The sequence below is a fragment of the Gavia stellata genome, chromosome 9 (genome assembly GCF_030936135.1).
Source record: "Gavia stellata isolate bGavSte3 chromosome 9, bGavSte3.hap2, whole genome shotgun sequence".
NCBI lineage: Eukaryota > Metazoa > Chordata > Aves > Gaviiformes > Gaviidae > Gavia > Gavia stellata.
Genome location: NC_082602.1, coordinates 23,103,393 through 23,124,640, shown reverse-complemented (window position 1 = coordinate 23,124,640; position 21,248 = coordinate 23,103,393). Strand labels below are relative to the sequence as shown.

The window sequence follows — 21,248 nt, the reverse complement described above, 5'->3', positions numbered from 1 at the left end:
GAAACATTAGAAGATACATTTTTGTCAGACTCTTGTTTATGATAAGTGTAAATAAGCGTGTGGATAAGCACTTCTATGAGCTCAAGTGATTGGTAATACACAATATGTATTCCTTCTGAAAACCGATACCTGATATTTAAAAGTATAATACTTTGTCTTCTGATTCCAAAGCATTATGGAAATAACATTGATGGTTGCTTGTTGATTTACTTTGTAACACATTTTCTGGTGTATCGTTGGTGAGAAATATTGCTAACCTCTGAACTGTAGTGTCTCATGCAACAGATGTAGGTTTTTTTGAAGGAGAAAGTTCTTATTAGTGCTTAATATAGTCCTCCTCTTTCTTTGCTTCTCATTCATCACTGAGAGATGCTACTGTCCTGATAAACTCAGAAGTAACTCATTGTAGGTAGGAACTGTGTAACAGATCCCTGGGCTTCAATCCCAGCCACGGGATTGTCTGCCACTAAAGGCAGGCTGACAGCTCAGTCTTCCCCACTGTTTGTTTGCAGTGTTTAATTTGAATTCATTTCCTGAGGTAGTAACTTCGTTTCAGCTCTGGCTTGTCTCTGATTCCCCCAACATGCAGCATGCTGAAGCTCTCACCATCTGTGTTTCCCAGTGCAGAATGCTCTTGAGCCCTCAGAGAATAAGTTGCAGCCTGTTGCCAAACCTATCCACCATGACTCTTGGAGGTCGAGGGCTCTAAAGGTGTGCTGTGGCTTCCTTGACAGGCTGCCAGCCCACACAGTGCCTAGGCTTTGAAATTAGTAGGGTACACCCACCCCTGGCTTCTACTCCAGAGAAGAGTCTTGAACTGAAAAAACATCAGGGTTTTCCAAGAGGGAGAAATCCCTAACAGTGTGTTTAGGAGTAAGTCTTAAAAACTTCAGAGTTTAAAGATAAAAGTAAGCCTTTCTTTTGTAAGGCAACAGTTTGAATTGTTAATTAGCAAGTACTATAGAATATTTCATCTTTTGCTTCCTGAGGGAAATGGTTGTTGAGACTTTCATCTTCACAGAGGCTCTTTCACAATGCTTACTGATCCCTTTCCCCCGCCACCTCTGCCATGCACACCCCAGCTTCTCTGAACAAGCAGAGGAGCATGTTACATCTGTAACATGAAGCCCAGCCTCGGGGTGCTATGTAATGGGATTTGTGCTTCTCTAGTTTTCAGTGCAATGCTGCTTATTCAGCTAAAGAAAGGAGCTCAGATTTCAGACAGCAACCAAACAGGAGTTGCACCTCTCTGGATTTCAGACCACAGATCCTCACTTTGATGGGGGAGGAAGGCAATGCTCTTGCTGGCCTTCCCTTTCTCCATAAATTGACTCTGCACTAAAGCAGGGGGGCCTGAGGAACGCTGTGAGCAGAACAGGGACACTTCAAGGCTCAATATCTCATGTATTTGCATCAATACAGGGTAGCATGCATATGCATACCTGTGTTCAAAATGACAGTTATTTGGGTATGACTGCATGCTAAATGTGTTAATCCAGCTTGCAAGGGGACGCACAATGTCTTTTCAGAGTACTATATTCTTACAAGTAAATGGGAATTCTTCACACAAACATGACAATTTGTTTGTAAGCACGTATATTCCCCAGTGGAATCTCTTACTTCTGATTTCTCCTTTTCAGCTAGATTCTGTGAAGCCTGTAGGTAATCACAGTAGGCTCAAATCATGAGCTGTGTGTATAGATATTTGTGAGGAAGATCTCAATCAGTGCTTTGTACACAGAAACAAGCCAGCTCATTACTAGGATGGGATTTATACCTGCAGCTGGTAAGAATTAGGAAGCTTTGGAAACGAATGCACAGAAATTAGCAGCAGGGGGTCAAAACCAAGGATGGCTTTGGATACATTATCTTGATAAAGATTTGCAGAATCAAAGCAGGATGGCAAGTCAGTCATTTCCTGGCAGTAGGTATTCCTACCCTGTTACTGCCAGGAGCTAAGAGCACACGTGCCAGGTATTAGGTGTATGTGTGTCTTTGGGACATTAAATCATTCATCAAATTCAGTGCAAAACAGATCGTATCCAGTTCAAAATCTGAATGCCCCTTTTTCTGTAGCGAAGTGCAAATAACATGCTGATAGCGTACCAAGTTTTTGCTCTGGATTCTGGCTTACTGACAATGAGGGGGCATACCTGAAAACAGGTTTTAAAAACTCAGTGTACAAATGCTGTTACTTCACTTCAGTAGCCCTACCAATACCTTACGTAACTAAAACAATATACGTATGGCCATTTAACTACAAGATACATTACTCCATCTATGGCAAAAACTGTACCAGTTCCTCCAGAGGGAAGTATAGTATATTGTGCACAAAAGTGGTGAAAGGTATAACGCTTAAACTGAATGTCATCTCTCAATTGACAGAAAAGAATGCTGTAGGTAACTAAACCATGGAAGTTATAAAAAATAAGGAATAATTTTCTTGTTGTTTCTTTAAGCTAGCTTATTTAAGGGATACAATTATCTTAGTTCTCCACTTACCAAACCAGATATACGCATGAATTAGATGAGCTGACAAGAAATCTGTACTGTGTATTTAGAAAATGACAGAACTTGTGAAGCACTGGCTCAGCTTGACTTAGAGACCTGCAGATAACAGCCTTTGCATAACAACATAAGCCTTAGTTGAAAGAGAGGGGGTTTTTTGTTGTTGTTAGGTTGAATTTATAATTTTTGGAACTGAGACTGGAAATGGCATTCATTGATCTCATTTGTCATGTGCAGGTGAAACACTTGACTTCTTAGAGCAGTGCAGGGGAGTTCCAGCTTCTAAATACTGCCATCATAGAAATCACTAAAAGTTTCGCTGGAGAGGTTGATCAAAGCAGATATTACAAAAAAAAAAAAAAAGGTAGGCAAAAGCTGCTGTCAAGACTATTTAGATGGACATATCTGAGTCCCTATCTGAATACTACCAACTGTCACATTTAATCAGCTTTCAGCTCTTCTTCTTAGTCATCAGTACTTTCACAAGACAAAGTTTAGAAATAGTTAATCAATTCATTCAAAACCTACAGAGCTCTTGTTATGATGAAAATTTCATATCTCCGGAAAACCTTTCTGTTCAAGAAAGCTCATCCCATAGTTACAGAGGAAATTCCTGTAAGATCATGACCTAAATGGCACTAAAATTATATCCTTGGTAGCTGAAGTGCGTATCCCAATTATACCCTGTCCATTATGACAGAACCCCAAGGCTTCAGTTTTCTTGGGCGAGATACTAAGTTTCTTCAACAACTGTCATGCTATATGTCTGGGAGACTGTTTATGAAGCAGTAATTTCCAAGGACATGAGAGAAAGCACTAAATAAACTTTATCTGGAGAAGGTTTTATTCTTTTGCAGAAGGACCTCTTGGTAGGAAAGTTTCAGAAAGTTCACTTTCAAGTAATTTCTCAATTAACAGACCTCTTGCTTGAATTAGAAGAAATTGATCCATGCGCCTATTATATTTGTAAACTCCTGCTTACCTTTCTTTGAGTCACTGATATACATCCCATTCAGTGGAAGTTATTCAGTGGAATGAAGTTTCTCTCTAGTTTTCTTCTGCTAGCACTTTTGCTCCCCATCTGATCCTTGCCTTTATCTTTGTCATGTAAGAAAAGATGTAAATGCAAGGAAGGAAGGTTTGGGTGCATGACTTTCCTGAAGTTTGTGAATACATTATATCAAGCTGTTGTCTTCCTGCTGACAGCCAGTTGCTGCAGGATTTCTAGCATTGTGTCTGGACCCTTCTGTAGCCCTGAGCTGATGGATGGAGTTCAGTTTTGGAGCCCCCAGCTCCACAGGACTTCCTCTGAATCCTGTGGGTGGTATGTGGTTCCTATGAGTAATGAATGAGCATTGCTAATTGAACAACATAAGAGAAGAAAATTACTATTTTCCTTCAAGTTACTTGTTACTTGTATTCTTGTAACATAGATGAGTCCTAGTATCCCATCAGGGAGCTGTGGGACTGGTAGTTGCATTAGCGTATTCAATAATTTCTGCCCCCAAATTGCTTACATCCTCCAGCCTTAGCTAAGCTGGTAGTATCACTGGTATGTAGTATGTAGTGGTCAACATTACTAACCCTTTAACCCTACAGATTTGCCTTCAGTATTTTTTAAGTTGCATCAATCAACATATTTAGGTTCCATTCCTTCTCTAAATTATCTGTCAATCACAGGCAGCAGGCAGAATATCGCATTTTTTTCTTTTGCTAGTTTCTTCTGTGAAAAAGAAAGTTTTTCTCTTCTTTGGAAGTCACTATAGGGCAAATGTAAAACCCAGTAAAATCAAAGGAATCTTTTACAACAAGAAAACAAGAATTGTTCTCTGCTTCATAACAATAACAACACAAGGAAGGAATTGCGTAGACATAGTATGGCAAGCACTTCAGTAAGTGAAATGTAGTTAATGAATGTTTATTCATTTGGACCATAGTGTCTTAGAAAAAAAGATCGTAGCTTCAGAAGTGTTTGTACAATATCTACCATAATGTGACACTCATCTTCAGCTGCGTGCTTTAGCACTGCAGAAATACAAATAAAAAAATATTGTTCTGACTATTGGACTGCCTCCAGTCAGTCAGTGAAATTTGGGAGATGAAACCTTTGTATTTTCTTTCTGTTAGTACAAAGATACTAACAGGTGGCAAAAGAAATGATTGAATTTCATCCTGTTATGTAAATAACTGGTTTATAAATGAAGTGAAATAGTTGTACTATAAGCAGTATGACCATGAACCACCGGAACCACCATGTTCTTAGGCACAGTTTTACATCATACTGGCTTATACCATGTTAACATATATGGCTTTTATGGGTGTGTCAGGCTTGGAGCAATTTGTCATCTTACAAGTTGCACTGTTTTAAAGAATATGGTGTATAAAGCCCATGAAACCATCAGGTTGCCTTATTCCCAGGAGAACGCAAGCTTTGCCGGTTTCAGTGGTGTGCCTCCAGGAAATCATTCCAGGAGGACACACAATTAGCCCACACTCTTCCAGAGTGCACAGTGTAACATGATGCAGTAAAACCAGAAGACAGTTTTCATCTTTTGACCCTGTGTCAAATATGTCAGTTGAGTAGCTTACCTGAGATCTGTAATAGACCATAGACATCAGATACTTTCCCATAGAAAGGAACATGCAGTAGACTTTCTTTTTGCCAGTCTAAAGTTTAAATAAAAATCTTTGCCCTTGCTTAGGATGTATGAGAAGGACATTAAAAGCAGCTCTTTCATTTCAAGCACTAACAAGATACTGCGCCCTGTGGAAAGATAGATTTGATAACATCATGGAAATGCACATCCAAATGATAGTTTTGGGAATGGTAATATGTTCAGTATAGTGTCTCAGTCTTGCATCCATTGACATAGAGGATAATTTAGAAAGTTCACAGTGAAACAGAATAATTCCTAGACAGAAATACACAGGTAACTGGCAGGGCGGGGGAACCTGCGTAACTGGTAGCTTGAAAAGGCAAAAGCTGAAAACTCAAATGACAGTGTAAAACACTCCCCATAGCTTAATTAAATAAAACCAATAATGCGATTTAAACTTCTTTGAGTTAAAATTACTTTAATAAGGGTGTTAATTACTAGAGGATTAACACTGCTTACATGTGATAATAGATGTGGTCAGTCAATAAAGGGTGAGAATAATGTTCGTTTAAGAAGCAAAAGAATCTAGCACAGGATTACTCACCAGAAAGGCGTAACATTTCAAAGTGGCAAGTAAAATCAGGGGAAGAGGTTTTCAAATTGCAGGGGGCATTATAGGCTGAATTGTGCCATCATTACTCAGCGAAAGTTCCATGTATATTGGGATCTGTTGGAGCTAAAATACGAAGAGTGATTATTACAAATTACGTAGTTTGGAATTATTCTGTCTTCCAGAGCAATTGTAACAAATATTTTTTCAGATGAAACATTTTAAGAAATGGTGTCACCTGAGAAGTGAGGAGAAGAGGCGTATTCTAAAGGAAAAAGAACAACTTCTAAGGAGAATAATTTCTTGAAGATGTGTTTCTTAGAAAAGAAATAATATTGGACTATTGACATTAAGCAGAAAGGGGTTTTCCTAATGTTTGCAAACATAGCATCAGGAGAAGAAAGATCTTTTGCAAAAAGCCAACAAAAAACAAATTCTGAGTTATCCAGGTTTCTTGTTACTGCAACTTACTGGGCTCAGGAGCCTTTTGCTAAACGAAGTTAGTTAGACAAGAAAAACAAAAACAAGTACCAGGGTTTTATACGGGCTGTAGTATTTGCTAAAACAGTTTTAGAGTCATTTGATAGATATAAATGTGGAAGTAAACGTCTTGTAGTAGCTGAAGAAGAAAGTGAAGGTTGTCCGGGAAAGAATATGAAACTTTTGTCTAGTGATTTTTGTCTTTGCTTTTAGCTTGTCTATATTTACATTCCTGAGCTACTGATTGTGGAATTCCTTGTCCAGTGGTTCCCAGGTCTAGTATAGCTTTCCCTAAGGGATGTAACTTCATCTGCTGTGAAGGGTGGTTATGCAGCCATACCCTGAATGCATTACTTTGGAAGAAACATCTATCTGTTTACAGTAAACTCATCATGAGCACATCCGTAAGTGTCTGTGCCTTATGGATTGCATTGGATTTTTGTTTCTGGATGCAAACAAAGTGATGATGATGTCTTAGATTTTAGTGTCTTTCCCCATATTCTAATTCGCACCCAAGATCAGCTGAGATACTTTACTGAACAGTTGCTATATTTGTATCTGCTTCCCGCAGCGGCTTTTCAGAGACACCTTGTATATAAAATGCTGAGGGCTTTGATGGCTTTGAATCTGGAACACTGAGACTGTGATTTTTTTATTTTAGATCTGCAGCTTTTTGAGAACCGCACAAATCTTAAAAATAAACCAAACCAAAAAGTTATAGATTAAAAAATAATTAGACTTGTGTTGAAACAAACTATTTTCACCTACCTGCTGTAGAACCCCAGGTTACCTCAGTGGAGATGATGTGTTTCATAGTGCACAATAGAGATCATGGACCTCTGTGGAGATCAAATGCTGCAAATTCAAGAGATGCTCGTAAACCTTATGGACCTGATGTATACCCTCCTGTTAGGTTGGAAGCCTCAATCTCTGTAACAATGTAATTGCAGTATTTTTCTTAGATGTAATTTCCTCTGGTGTTTTGGTCCAAGTCAGAATATGACAAGAAATAACTGGAAAGCTAGGAGAAGGAAATATCCTGTTCTACCACTAAATCTCTAATTCCCAGTGGCCAGGTTGGCGGCTTCCTGGGTCAGTTCTGTGAGCTGCAGCTTCACACAAAGAGCTGAAGTCTTCTCCTCCTCTGTGAGCACAAGGCTGATGCTATGGAGCTGTGCCATGCTTACTTGTCTTCCCGTAGGCATCGGTTTACATTCGCACGCCAGGGCCGTGTATCTAAAACTCCTTTCTTCAATCCTAGAAGTAATTGGACTGAAATTTAAACTTGGAGTTGTAATCGTACTTCAGCAGACCACTACGGATGTTTAGTTCTAGGGCACAGCAGCCTGACTTTATAGATTAGATGTGTATATATACAAGGACAGTTTGGATTAGTTAGTTCAAAAACAGCATTTGTCAGATAATGACTTTTCATAGTATAGTATATATAGTGACCTCTGGTGAGACTGCAGACATCTAGAGTTACTCACATGGATACTGCTAAATATTAAATATGACAGATGGGACAAGAGTGTTCCATTCCAGAACACAGTATGGAAGTTGAAGTGAACGTGTTTTATGTGTAAATCTTATTCCAGTTACACCAAGTTAGATGATTTTTAATTAGTCCCACCTTCTCTAAACCAGAGAAGGTGGATAAAATCCAATTTTAACATTAGATTTTGAAATTTTTGAATACATCTTTTTAGGGAAACACCTCAAACGGCTTTTTACAGGAAGGATTGAGACAAATGATACTGTTTTAATCCCTAAGAAACTTATTTTAGGGTACTGTGCCACATCACGTGCTATTTATGGCATTATTTCGTAGATGAGCAAATAGTTTAAAGCAAGCCTGTTACAAGTCTCGTGCAGTTGAAAAAACTGCTTATAGAAAATTTAAGTTTAAATAAACTAAGGTGTAAAAACTACCTCTTCAGTTAATAATGATTTTGGTAAATTTCATTGTTTAAGTACTACTGGCAAACCTGTGTTTAAAAAAATCCCAGAAGCCAAATGAAAATTACAGCTTAAATTTGACTGTGCTGTACTAAATGCTGCATAATTTTAACAGCTGAAATTGTATTTTCAAAGTCTCGTTCAGGTCAGAGGCAGATGTCCTGTTTTGGGGGGCTGCACTTGTCATCCCTGCGTGCTGTTTGAGCGTGTACACCTCTGCATCAGAAGCTCAAAACAAAAAAAATGGTGAATGACCTGACCATTGCATAATACACAATTTTTAATCCACGCAAATTTTACCATTGACATAGTTTTACGCTTTGTCTAAAGGGACTTCATGTACGGGCTAACGGGCTTGACAGGAGCAATTTGGCCCGAGCCCGTGCCCTCTGGAGCCTGACTGTCTGCCAGGCTTCTGCTTTTCAAACTCTTCCCTGTTTCTAGACTCAAAAGACAGTTCTTTTGCTACTAGTCCAGCTTATTCTTTAATGATGAACAACAACACACTTCGTAATAAACATTTGCACTATAATTAAACAAATATTCTTTGAGGAGTTATTACTCGTTGCTATATTGTGTATTACATAGGGCCTAGCTATTTATATTTGCCTCAGTGACTATTTTTCAGTGACTTTCTTCAGATCTTACATCTTGGGCTGCTTGAAGTTTTAATGGGATTTGTAAAAATTATATGTTGTGAGTGTTTTTCTGGTTATGGTAACAGCAATGAGCTTGTTCATGTGACTTCAACAGCAACAGTTTTATTTTGTAGACAGACCTAAGTTCATTTGAAGTGCCAAAGAACAAAAAATGTATTTGGGCTTGCTCATGACTATAACAAGACCAGCCATCTCTCAGAGTGTACCTCAAGGTCCAGATTTTAGGAGAGAATTCTGCCCTTTCAGAGTTATAAATGTTATAGTTTAAGTTATAAATGACTTAATTGAACACAAGTAACTTCTGTTTTTTTCTTAGCATAACAACAATTCCCAGTGGTTCAGCTCTCATAACCTCTGAGTTTATACATTATACACTTACAAACGTGTTAAAGATTGTATCCCAACATTCATGATAGTGACAGATATGATTTTCACTTATAAATTTGAAACAGATGGAAGCATTTAAATATAAACCTGTTTCATTCTTGTGAACATTTGAATGTCCCCAATGTAGGCATAATTTCTAAATGCATAGTGCTTTAAAAAAAAAAATAAGGCACGTTTTAATGCAGTGGCTTAAAACTGAAAGACACTGCCTTTCTAACACAAACTATCCTTCCTTTGAAAATCCAGGGCTCAGTTTTCAAAGCATTGCTTAGGAATTTAGCCTGCGACCCCCATTGACACTAATGGGAATTGCATAGCTAAGTCCCCATAACATCACTTTGAAAATGCATTTGTTATACCAATCCAGAAAAAGGGTAGCATAAACTATAGGGAGACATTCACAGATCAAGAGATCAATTTACACTTTGAAATAGAAGACCAATGTGTGTTATTCCAGTTATGTGATCAGTAGGGGGGATTTTAAAATTCACCACATTCACAAAATAAGTCACCAGGAGTAAACAAAACAAAATATTTTGGCAAGTGGCAGGCAGACTTGCTAACCAGGCTAACAAGGTATTTGTCAGCAGTAATGAACACCAACTGATTAAGTGATAATTGCATTTGGTTGGTACGGTGTTATTCTACAGTTAGCAAACTCTGTCTTTTTTCCTTGTAAGCTGGACTTAGATATCTATATTTTAAATACTTCTGTGGTTCCTTTGCGACCAGGAAATGTTTAGAGTGAACAAGACTTGTCTTTGTCCAGTTCTGATTCTGGTCCTTCATGCTTTAGTTCCAATCTAGTAAGTGCTTTCATAGTGTGCATGCTTTAATAAACAGGGAGATAACATTTGGTGAACTAATGGGGGTGTTGTCTTCATGTTCATGCAGGGGTTTTTTGTTAATTCGTTGGAAATAAGTGTGTACCTGTGTAGTGTATATTCATGTGTACTTGTGCATGAAACATGCGCAGAGACTAAAAAGAAAGTGTCGTTGTTGTGTAGCTGTGTTACTGCAGTGCCTATGAGTTGCAGTCATGGACCATGGCCTCATTATGCTGGGCAGAGTATAAATAAGTGTTTTAACAAAAGGAAGGCAGCGCTGCCTCAGAGTTCACAAACCGATGAGATTATAGCTCCACTGAGAGGTTAACGTTATGTCAGAAATTATGAAACAACAGTGATTCTGGTTGACAGGCTTCCTCTTTGGTCATAAACCCATTTGTTCTGAATACAATGTGTGTATAGGTACAGTGTGAGCTCCTTGGGGTGGGAAATGTTGGAGTGGGACATTTGTGTATAGCTTTTGTGAGTTTACTGTGTTTAAAATGAAAAAGTCCCTTTCATCTTTGGAGCTTTAAAAAGCTCCAAACCCCTACACAAATAGTAATAATTGAAATATTAATATATTTGCTATTCCTTTATCTTAATGACTTAAATGATACATAAGTAACAACAGTCAAGGGGCTTTTTTTCTTAGGTCAAAAGCCACACATTCTCAAGGAAAAAATTGCCATGTTATTTCTGTATTCTCTCCTAAGAAAAGATTCGGCATAGCTTGCAGTTGTATATGCTTGGCACCGTTCATTTCCCAGAAGAGTTCACCAGTATTCTAGGCTTTGGGATTTTTTTAATTAAAGAGGTCAAAATCCATTATATCTAAATTTCAAAGAATTTACCAATTAGCTGTAGTCTGTGATGCCCAGCAGGTGGCTTTTATACTATTAAAGGGAGATTGTTTCCATCTCTGATCAAAGCAAAAACAAAACAAAGGAAAATATAGAATATTTTGGTGTACACAGCCCAACTCACATGCTGTGTAAATTGTAGGTGAAAACTCTATGTGAGAGACTGTTCAGTCATAATACTTCAAGAAAAAATTCTATATGTTTTCACACTGTTCCTCATGAGGATTTTAATGGTAATGTCTAAATCTGTTTAGATTACTGATTAGCTGAGAGGATTAGACAGCTTGCTATTTCCTAAAATGAAGATTCTAACGTTTTCTTGTTTTAAAAGTAAAAGTATAAATGCACAATTAAGTAGCTTAATGAATTTGCTAGAAGTGAAGTTAGAAAAAGCTGAGCATGCTGGAATGTCACAAGAGGCAAAAAAGTTCCAATTTGCACTTTTCAATGAATCTAAACTTCCCCGATTTTTACCTACTTAAAAGAATGTTTGTGACCTTTTGACCCTTTTGTTATCCCTTACTCAGAAAGGCCTTTATTCTGTAAAGCTTAGGTATAAAAAAATAAAAAGAGCGTTAATGGCATAACAGTCCTTTCTGATCACCCTGTGTAAGATGTTTATGCAAAGTGTCAATAGAAGCAATTGGCCTAACAGTGTGACAACCTGCTTTGCTTGGAAATGGGCTAATCTCCTGTTTGGGTTATCCAGAGGTCAGGTAAGGATTTCTTTTTTTGCACTCCCCGTAGTGCGTGGGTACATAACCTGCAAACACTACAGGGCAGAAATCAGAAGCAACTGAGCCCAAGAAGGCCACAAAGCTTTTTTTTTTAATCTTGCCCTTTTTGCTTTTCCTGATTTTTGTTTTTTTTTTTTCTCTGCCTTCTTTTAATTTTTCGCTTCCTGGTCCCATCCCAGAGAGTCTACTTGGGCGTATAACACGTAACGATGACGGGGACTCTACCAACATCATTATCTGCTCCTTCACTTTGTTGTTTGGGTTTTTTTCAAACAGGCATCATCTCACTCTTATTTGAAGTTCACGTGGAAACCTACTTTAAATCTCAGGTTTTGAGGGCTGCCCCTGTTGCCCTGTCACAGCAGGCTGGAACTCAATAAGCGCTCAGGCAAGCATAGCGGGCCAGGCAATGGGCCTTGGCGGGCTGCATGCTGTGAACTCCTGCCTCACTGAATCAGCTTCTGTGTGTTTTTATAACTGCCTTTTTTTTCCCTGTTAATTATGCCCCAAGGCTGTGGAAAGACAGCATTTATCTGTTTCAACAGACTAAGCAGCAAGTGTTCTGACATGTTTATCAGGCAAATTGTACCTGACAAAAGGTAATTACACATGCAATCAAGTCCAGAAGTAACTGGGTGATTAGGGGTTAATAAACTGTTTAGCATAAGAAATATTCAGCTTGTGAGCAAGGAGAGTGGGCCAGAAGGACACAACTGACAGTGATACCTTAAAAGAATTACTTTTCTTTTGGTGGAATATTTGGATTTACAGACAGGTAAGCAGGATATTAAGTGTACAACTCTTCATTTCTGTCTCCGGCCCCTGAATCACTAGTTGTACAGCCAAAGCTATTTGCTGACACTCTTGATACTTCAGAAGAGATAGCAGCACCATTCCAACTTGTATTAAGCTACCTTGATAATTTAAAATCACATTTTTTTCTAGTATAACCAACACGTTTAGTGTTGTCTAATGGACACTGCCTCCATTTTCTTCTGTGAAGCCCTTCTGTTGACTCTCTGAATAACCAATTCCCAAAGTTGTGTTCTCTTCCAAGATTGTTCCTGACAGTTGCCCAAAAGTAAAAAGGAAAGGGCATCTGTATGATATTTGAGGATGTGACAAGAGGTTGAAACACCATTGAAAGGGCCGGATGGTCTATTCCAGCAGTTGCCAGAGCACAAAATTCTCACATAATTACAAGATGGCCTAAATACAGAACTATGGCTGAGCTACTCAGGGCTTTAGGTAATAAACAACAAAGCATTACTAAGCAATGGTTACCGTTAATTTCTATCCAAACATGGCCATATCACCTACATATTGGGGAAAAAGCAAGAGTTCTGAACTTGAAGAATAGGGGCAAGTGCACTAATTGAAACCAGAATTCTGTCCCTAAAATCTTAAAACCTTTTTTTTCCCCCCAGTGGCATCAATATTGTGATGTTTTGTGTTAACCAAACCTGATAGCTATCAAGGTCTTAAAGCAGGACCTCTTTTAACTGAAAAAATAGTTCAGTATTTTTCACAATAAAATTGTTGACTTATTTTAAAGTCTTCCAATTAAAAACAGTGGTGTTATCTCTATCATGTAAGAGATGACTATAGCCTTTTATGTAAGTATATATAAACACCTTTTTTTTTTTCCAAGTGGTGTTTATTTTGAGCAGAAAGAGCTATGTTAGACATGTGAAAGGCATTTAGAAAATATATAGACAGGAGCAACAAGTTAGAAAATCAGCCTATTGTAGGTCATCATTCAAAAAGAATGTGTAGAAGAGCAACCAAAGGCCTCAAGTTATCTATAATGTTAGAAGTATATACGTGACTGATAATGTGGTGGTTTGAGAGGACAATACTATTTCATATACGGTAAAAGGAACATGCTGCTCTCTGATCATCAGCCCTGATGATCCCAAGATGTTGGATAAAGGTTCCCCTTCTATCACACCTTTACAAGAGGCAAATCCTCTAAATAAGGCCGAAGTGTATACCCTATCTATCTTGTAAATGTAAGTAAGTGGACAGTCTATTGAACACTCCATCTGGTATACTAGAAAGGATAAAGCTTTTCCCATGTTCCTTTCTTTTTTGGTTACAATTCACACACGCAGATGCACGCACCTCTCTGCAAACTCTTTTGTTAATTATTCCTAGTCAGAAGGGCTTGAAGATCTGTTCCCTTGCTCCTAGGGAAACATACTCTGCTTCATTATAAAATTCTCAGGTATAGCATTGCCTGTCTTAGCTTATTCTTATTTTTCATGGTTGTTATGGGATAAAGAGAGTACAACAGTGCCATTGTTCTTGTGTAGCAGAGTACGTATATCTAGTTTATTAGGTGCTTCACAGTGTTTCAGCTGCATGATAAGCTGGTTCTGACAGAGCACCCTCGGGTGGCTCCTTAGGTGGGGCTGAGTGGCTGACTAGCAGCTAATGGTCTGCACTGCCTCCAGACTCTGAGAGTAGCGGGAGAGATTGCCTTTCTCTCTGGTTTGAAGTATTTCCTGTACATGCTAACTTTGGAAAGATGCATGTGCGAAATAAACATTTTTCCTATTGTAATTTCAAGGCAAACAATGCGCATTCTAACCTTGAAGAAGTCATAGCCAGCAGCAGCAGCAGTGTGATGTGCTACGCTGTATGGAATTTGATTGATTTTTGATGCAGGAAAGTGTTTATTGCCAGGACCTACTCCGTGCACGTATTTCTCTTACTACAGTGCATGTCAGCATGGACCATTCCTTGCTAGACAATACATCTCATTTTCAGTTATTGTCTCGGTAATAGCAATAGTTTTAGTCGATAAAATAGTAGTAGGGAAATGTTGCTTTAATTTGGCCTTTAATAAGTTGTTTCTAGTTGCCACAATAAGAACTACTGTCACAGAACCAGCAAATTCTCCTGTACTCATGCTTCACAGAAGTTGTGGGGCGAGCTCACCTGAACTTAAATCCCCTAAATGTTTTGGGATTTTTTTAATTGTAGCTGATACTCTTTTTGGCAGAATTAACGCTTTTACGATTAGACTTGCCCTTGATACAATTTTTCTTTTTCCACATTAGTAGTAATCACAGTATTTAAACCTGTAGAGATTTACAACCTTCTTTTATTTCAGTGGAACTTAAAATACCCCACGTATTACATCTCTGTAGTATGAGTCATGTCAGCATGTCAAGCCAAATCCACCAAGTATTTCCATTATATCTTCACCTTGAGTACCGTGTAACATTACCAAAGGCTGTTGCCTCTCCTTGTGGTTTTGCACGCACCTAGTCCCTGTCACGTTAGAAAATTATTTTAATATGCATCTATTGTGAATGAAAATACAGCAAAAATGTAGGGAAAAAGTTGGGTTTTTTTAACTCTGTTGAAGAGTTGGCCAAGTTTTCTTGACGAATTTCATGTAGCTATCTGTTTGCATGAATTAAAAAACAGACTTTTGGATCTTAATGTTGTTTTCTTATTTTCAATAATCTTTATGTACAATTTTCAAGATAACTTTATCCTTTACCAAAATAAAAATAATCTGCCAAAGGATTAGGTAGGCCAGTGCTTCATTATCAGCTTTGTCTTTCCAAGACACAAGATGTTCAAATCACATGAAGTAGCCCAAATATTTTTCTGCATTTCTGAATGGATGGGTTATCTTCCAGATCATAAGGCTGTGGCCAGGGCAGTCCCACTTTAATAGAGGTCTTTCTATCCAAGGAAGAAGAATTTAAGTGCTTCATTTAAATAAGCCACACATTTTTGTAGCAAAAGGCAGTGTAAATCAGAAAAGAACAGAGTAGCAGAAGTTGAAGCGGACTGTAGGGTCGATACCTCTGCAGCATAGCTGCAGGAGTGAAGGTGAATTCGGGGCTGCGCTTGAGGGAAGCTTTGTATGGGTGGATTGAAGTTATATCCCATACATACGTGATGGTCCTGGGACCAGCAGATCATTTCTGCTAGACCGTCCTTGCTGCCATTGGCTGCTCACTCACCTGCTCCCCTCGCAAAGTGCCTGCATTGACTGTACATCCGCCAAGTGCCAAGTCAGATGCAGGTGATATGAAAGGCCAGGACACAGATCCGAAGAGCTGAACACCAGGCAGCTCTTGCCCACCCACAGCGTACAGTATCTGCTGTCAAAGCTCATTACGTACAGCAGTATGCCACAGCGCAGAACTGCAGCTGTGAGGGGGACAGAATGCACAATGAATAATTGCACACAGCAGCAGTCCGGTCCCCAGCAGTGTCTGCAGCTCCATGTTGCGTTTAGTCCAGCAGCAGGGGACATTTGTCACACTGCAGCCTCTGAACACATGTGCGGAAGGAGGGAAGGGAGCTATGATTGAGTGCCATGTGTCATGACAGCTGCTTTAACTTCGGAGATTTATTAGCATGAGGCTGGTTGGGTGCAGCTCTTTGACCAAGTGTGGAACAGGGAAGAGGCTCTGGGTACATCCCCCTTGCCCATAGTGTCTCTCAGGGTGTTCATTCTTCAGAGCCAGAACTGTCTTGGAGTGCACAGAGTATGCTTCATGTTCTCTTGGAACATTGTTTTACCTCATGTGTTGAAAAGCAACAGACTCCATGGTTGGTTTAGAGCCCTACATGCTTACCTGTGTTTGGTCAGGTGACAAATGGGGTCTAATCTTCCACCCCAGCCATCACTATCACCCCAGAGCCACGACGCAATCAGACAGTTGATTGAAGCACTGGAAGTATGGTATGAAAATCGCTCATGTGATATTGGCAGGAAAGTTTCTCTGAACTTGTCAGCACTGTAATTGTTTCAGTCATCGATGGCTTTGGGCTGCATACTGCTAACAAGTTACAGAGCTTCAGGGTTGTCTAGGACTTACCCAGAATCCTCAATTTCAGTGTTACAATAGGGATAAGAAATTAAATCTTTCACCTTTGATTTACTGAACACAACTGCTGCAGGACCATTGGCATGGTCCTTTCTTAAGGACCATCTCCCCTGTGGAGCCCGTAACAAGTGGCATTGTAATTAGCAGTAATTTATTAATACATTCTGTTTGCTTCTCTGTACGAGAGAGGGAACATGAAGTCTACAGATTATATAGTTTGGGTTCCTGTGGTTGTCAGCTTTATCCTCCCACCTTTTGTTGTGTGTCTGCTTGTTCTGTCTTGCTGCTCTTTTGATCTCCTCTATGAGGACTGGGCACTACCGACTGTTGTAACACAGGTAATAAGAAGTGATGAGTACCATGCAGGAGCAACTGAGGCTGGGGGTTTCACAAATGCCACTAATTCCTGAGTTATCAGAGCCTTCCCAAGTCTTTTTGCTTAGTGACTAAAGGCATGTTCTCTTCAGCTCAGTAGGAGAACTGATGGTGCCCATCCTGAGAAAGCGCTTTGTGAGAAAGAACCGTTTGCATTTGACCTTGACAGCCATCATGGATATGTAGTCAGTAGAGAATGAAATAGCATCCTTGCTTTTTATACACCTGTCACCCACATGAGATAGTTAAATATAAAATTGAGATGTCACTGAGGTTTGTAATGGTCCCTGGAGGACTTCGGAATGCCAGAGCAGTAACTGTGTCAGAGGTCCGTTATAAAGCCAGGAAATATTACTACGTATTCATAAAAGACTATACTACAAATACGGAAGGAGTAATTAATTAGAAAATAATTTATTAAATTGGACACTTTATTTGAAAATAACATAAGAAAGGGGTTAGGAAGTGGAAAAATTTGGAGGGAAAAAAGCATATAAATTTGAAGCTGTGAAGACCGGGTGTATGTTTTTATTTTGTAATTAAGTTGATGTTATAATTTTGGGGATGAGCATTACTGGAGATCTGTGACATTTTATCAGACTGAGAAGTCTGAGTAAGGCAAGCCTCTCAGAGGTGCAGTCCTGCTCTTAGTGAACCCTGAGAAGTCAGAGGAGCAGGCGCTTGCTGCAGCCCTGCCTGCGGGAGCCGGGGCCGCTGCAGTTGTGCCCTGGCTGTAACAGCTCTGGTCTGGCTTAGAAGCAAACACTTGAAGTGAAAAGGGTTCTCTTCTTTAACTAGCAAAATGGTGCGACCTGCAGTAGTCTGTTATGCTTCTTAAAGTGGTTTTTTTTACAGAAAATACTGTTCCACCCCACCTTTCCAGACCTTGCGGATGTAGCAAGGCCTCCAGGCAAGCAGGGGCTCTAGGTTACAGTGAGGACCCAGCTCAACGGAGCGGCCATGGGCACCGCCAGCCAGAGCAAAGTGTTGCTAATGGTTCCTCATGCTTATTTTAACAGTAGGTTTGGCTAACAGTGGGCAGCCTGAGAACAAGTCCGCGATAGCCCTCTGCAGCAGGCTGAGGCCAGGCATTAGACGTAGGGGGAAGCTGGGGCACCCCACTATTGACGTCAATGTGAGCGGGGCCCGCCTGCCCGCAGGTAGCCGTGGGAAAGGCTCCACTGAGCGGGGCTGCCGGTACCCTGGCCCCAGGCAGCCTGGGCAGGGCCCCCGGCAGTGCCTGGCCCATGCCTGTGATGGCAGAGGGGGAACTGGGCTTTGAGGGCTGCGAGGGTGCTGGCCGCTGGAGGTTAGGCATGGTGTCTGCTTGTAGAAGCAGGCTGTTTTGTTGAACAGCAGCTCCGAGATTATGAGTCAAAGGCCTGATTCGAAACTGCGGCCAGACGCAGGACCGCATTTGGAGGCTTTTTGTTCCCCCTTTTAAGCGTTTGGAGTTTGTTTGGGCCAGAAGCGTGCCCAGGGCTTGGGGCTGAGTCAGGGGTATCAGTCACCATGGAGAGTGCAGCAGGGGTTGTTTAATTCATTTAATTGAGACTACCTGAACCTCTGGTTTAAATTACTGTGAGCAGCAACAGACATGAGTATCCCCTTCTCCCGCCCCACCGTAAAGCAAGCTCCCGAAACAGCAAAGCGTGAAGCCATTAGCATCCCCTCCTAGGGCCGAACCTGCACAGCCGCCTCCCAGCGCACGGAGGGAGGCGAGAAGGCGTTAAAGTAGAAAATGGGCAGGTGAAGGGGCTGTCGGCTGGGCTCCGGCCGAGGGGCTGCGGCCGGGCGCTTCCTCCCCGCAGAGCCGCTCCGCGCTCCCTCACCCGCCTCTCCACCCCCCAGCTCCTGGACCTCTTCATGGTGTGGGACTGGTCCACCTACCTGGCTGACTACGGGCAGGCCACCTCCAAGTACCTGCGGGTCAGTCCGAGCACGGCCCTCACGCTCCTGGAGAAGTAAGTGCCGGGGGCCGGGGCCGGGGCCGGGGCCGGAGCTGCCGGCGCGGGGATGCGAGCGGCGGCGGGGCAGGGCCGGGCGCCGCAGCGCTCCGAGCCCGGCACCCACGGGGCGGCGGCGGGGCCCGGGCCGGGGCCGGGAACGGGGCCGCCCTGCCGGGACCTGCGGCGGCGGGAGCCCGGCGGCAGCGCGTTGCTGTCCCGGTGCCGAGAGCGGCGCAGAGCCGCGGGCCGTGCCGGAGCCCCGGTAGCAGCGTGCGGCTGCCCGAGCTGCCGCTTTAGGGCAGGGGAACGCGTGGGGTTTCGCCGTGGTACAGTCGGTGCGAGCGTTTCGGCTGGCCCGGCGAGTGGGCTGGGAGGGCCGGGTAAGGGAGGGCGCGTTGCCGCCAGCCCAGTATCAGCCTGCTCTTAAAAACTGCGTCCACGTATACTGTCATTCGAAGGCATTTTCTAACGGTGTTTTCTCTCTCCTCTCCTGCCTGCGATGAATATGTATTTTGCAGAGTTCACAGAGGGTACGTACCGCCTGTGTTGTTACAAAATATTGTTGCTTCAATTTATTTTATTTCCCGAATTTCGTTTTTAAATCCACTGATAGGGGAGATCAGCAATAACGATATCGGGTAATTTGACGGCAAACAAAACACGCCTGTTCGCTGAGTCTGAATTTACCGTGGAAGCAGATGATGCTAATGGGTTTTCTGGTTTGCTTCTCTCCCAATGCAATTGGTAGGGCCAGTTTCCCGCCGAAGTGATATTTGCTTAATACTTACGGGTGATTTGTGAAGTAGTATTTGTTAAAATGAGTTCCGCATTGCAGAAGTTTAATTTAAGAGCACATAGATAACAGGCTTTGTAATCTTTCAGTTCTTATTAGCAGAAAGATCAAAAGAGGAATAAAAGTAAACCTATTTAAATAGTTGGATTTTTCCTTTGCAAATTGTGTTTCTAATGTGTCTGTGTCATTTGCTTTTTTATTTCTCCAGAATGAAAGACTCTAGCAAAAAGAACAACATTTTTGCTCAGTTCAGGAAGAACGATCGTGACAAGCAGAAGCTAATAGAGACTGTAGTAAAGCAACTTAGGAGTTTAGTGAACGGTATGTCCCAGCACACTTAGGCCTGGTAAATCGACAGTACCTCATCACGTCAAGAGGTATTTCTTAGCCACTATTTCTACTAAGCAAACAGTGATATCAGTTAGGACATCCGTTTGACCGAGTAAAGGAAAAATGCAGTAGACGGCTTGTACACGGAGTCTTCAGCAAACAATTCTTTGTACGTATTTTTAATGGATCAAATACTATTTTGTATATTGTAAACAAATGGTGAAAAATGAGACTGTACAATAAAAACCAGCTCAATCGTATTGTACATGGAACAGCTGAACTGTAAATACGTTATTTGAATATCTGCAGACATGGTGTCCAAAATTTTGCTCTGGGTAGGAATTAGTTGAGAAATGATCCCTTAGTTGCTGTTTTCTGGATGAATCCTAATTTAATGTTTTTTAAGCATTGAGATACTTGCATTTCAGTTGCCGCCTATCGTTTTCCTGCATTAAATGTATATTAGCCTTAAAGTGATTGGGCATAATTTTGTATAACAGATTTTGTAGTCTGGAGGTATGAAAAAATCTTCTGATTTTTAGTACCTTTGAAAACTACCTGAGAACTAGACTTGATATTTATTTAGCAGTAGGGCTTATGGGTTTTGTTCTCCCAAAGGGGTTAATCTTGAGGTTGTGAATGTAAATAACCATTTGAGTTCTTTATAAGGTGACGTTTTGGTTTGGTTTTGTCCCTCAGGGTTACTATTTCTAACTGTACTTTTGTAAGATCCCGGGTTCTTTTCCCCAGGTTGCAGTAAGGAATAGGTTTGCCGCTGTTGGTTTCGTGCCGCATCTGTCTGTCAGTATGCGCTTTCTACCGCCAGACCCTTCCCAGCGAGTAGCGTTTCGTCCCACCGCCGGTCTCTTTGCACTGTCCCCTCCTGGTTATTTCAGACACAAAGAGAATGTCTAACAGATACAAACCAAATGGAACATGTAAAAATAATGTACATTTTCGCTGTATTTTTAAGTTATTGACAGTCTAAATACAGTAATATAAACCTCACCTGTATTCCTGATTAATTTCACGCACTGGAACGCACCTCAGAGCTGGTCTTGTTGGGACCTGTACAGGTCCCGGCTCTTTGGTGATTTATCCCCGGGGCAGGCGGGTGGGGGGTTCGGGCTGCCCCGGCGGCGGGGTGCTGCCCGGGGCGCTGCGGGTTCTCCCCGGCTGCCCTTGCAGTCCGGGGCGGCTGGGGGCGGCGGGGCCTGCGGAGCGGGGCTGGAGCGCTCTCCGGTTGGGGGAGCCCGGGACGGGACTCGCTGCCTTCCGAAAGGCAGGAAGGGCCGGCCCGAGGGCGCGCCTGGGG

At 41.4% G+C, this 21,248-nt stretch overlaps 1 protein-coding gene across 3 annotated transcripts in view; it reads left to right on the top strand.

Moving 5' to 3' along the window:
- The window catches only part of EXOC6 (exocyst complex component 6), a 95,947-nt gene extending 75,028 nt beyond the window's left edge, over nucleotides 1-20,919 (top strand). For all 3 annotated transcript variants that reach the window (XM_059820940.1, XM_059820941.1, XM_059820942.1), the window contains 2 exons: nucleotides 18,713-18,825; nucleotides 19,812-20,919. In XM_059820940.1, the coding sequence (XP_059676923.1) occupies nucleotides 18,713-18,825; nucleotides 19,812-19,944 (246 nt within the window). In that variant the 3' untranslated portion in view covers nucleotides 19,945-20,919. The remainder of the gene's footprint in view (nucleotides 1-18,712; nucleotides 18,826-19,811) is intronic.
- Nucleotides 20,920-21,248: the final 329 nt, after the last annotated feature.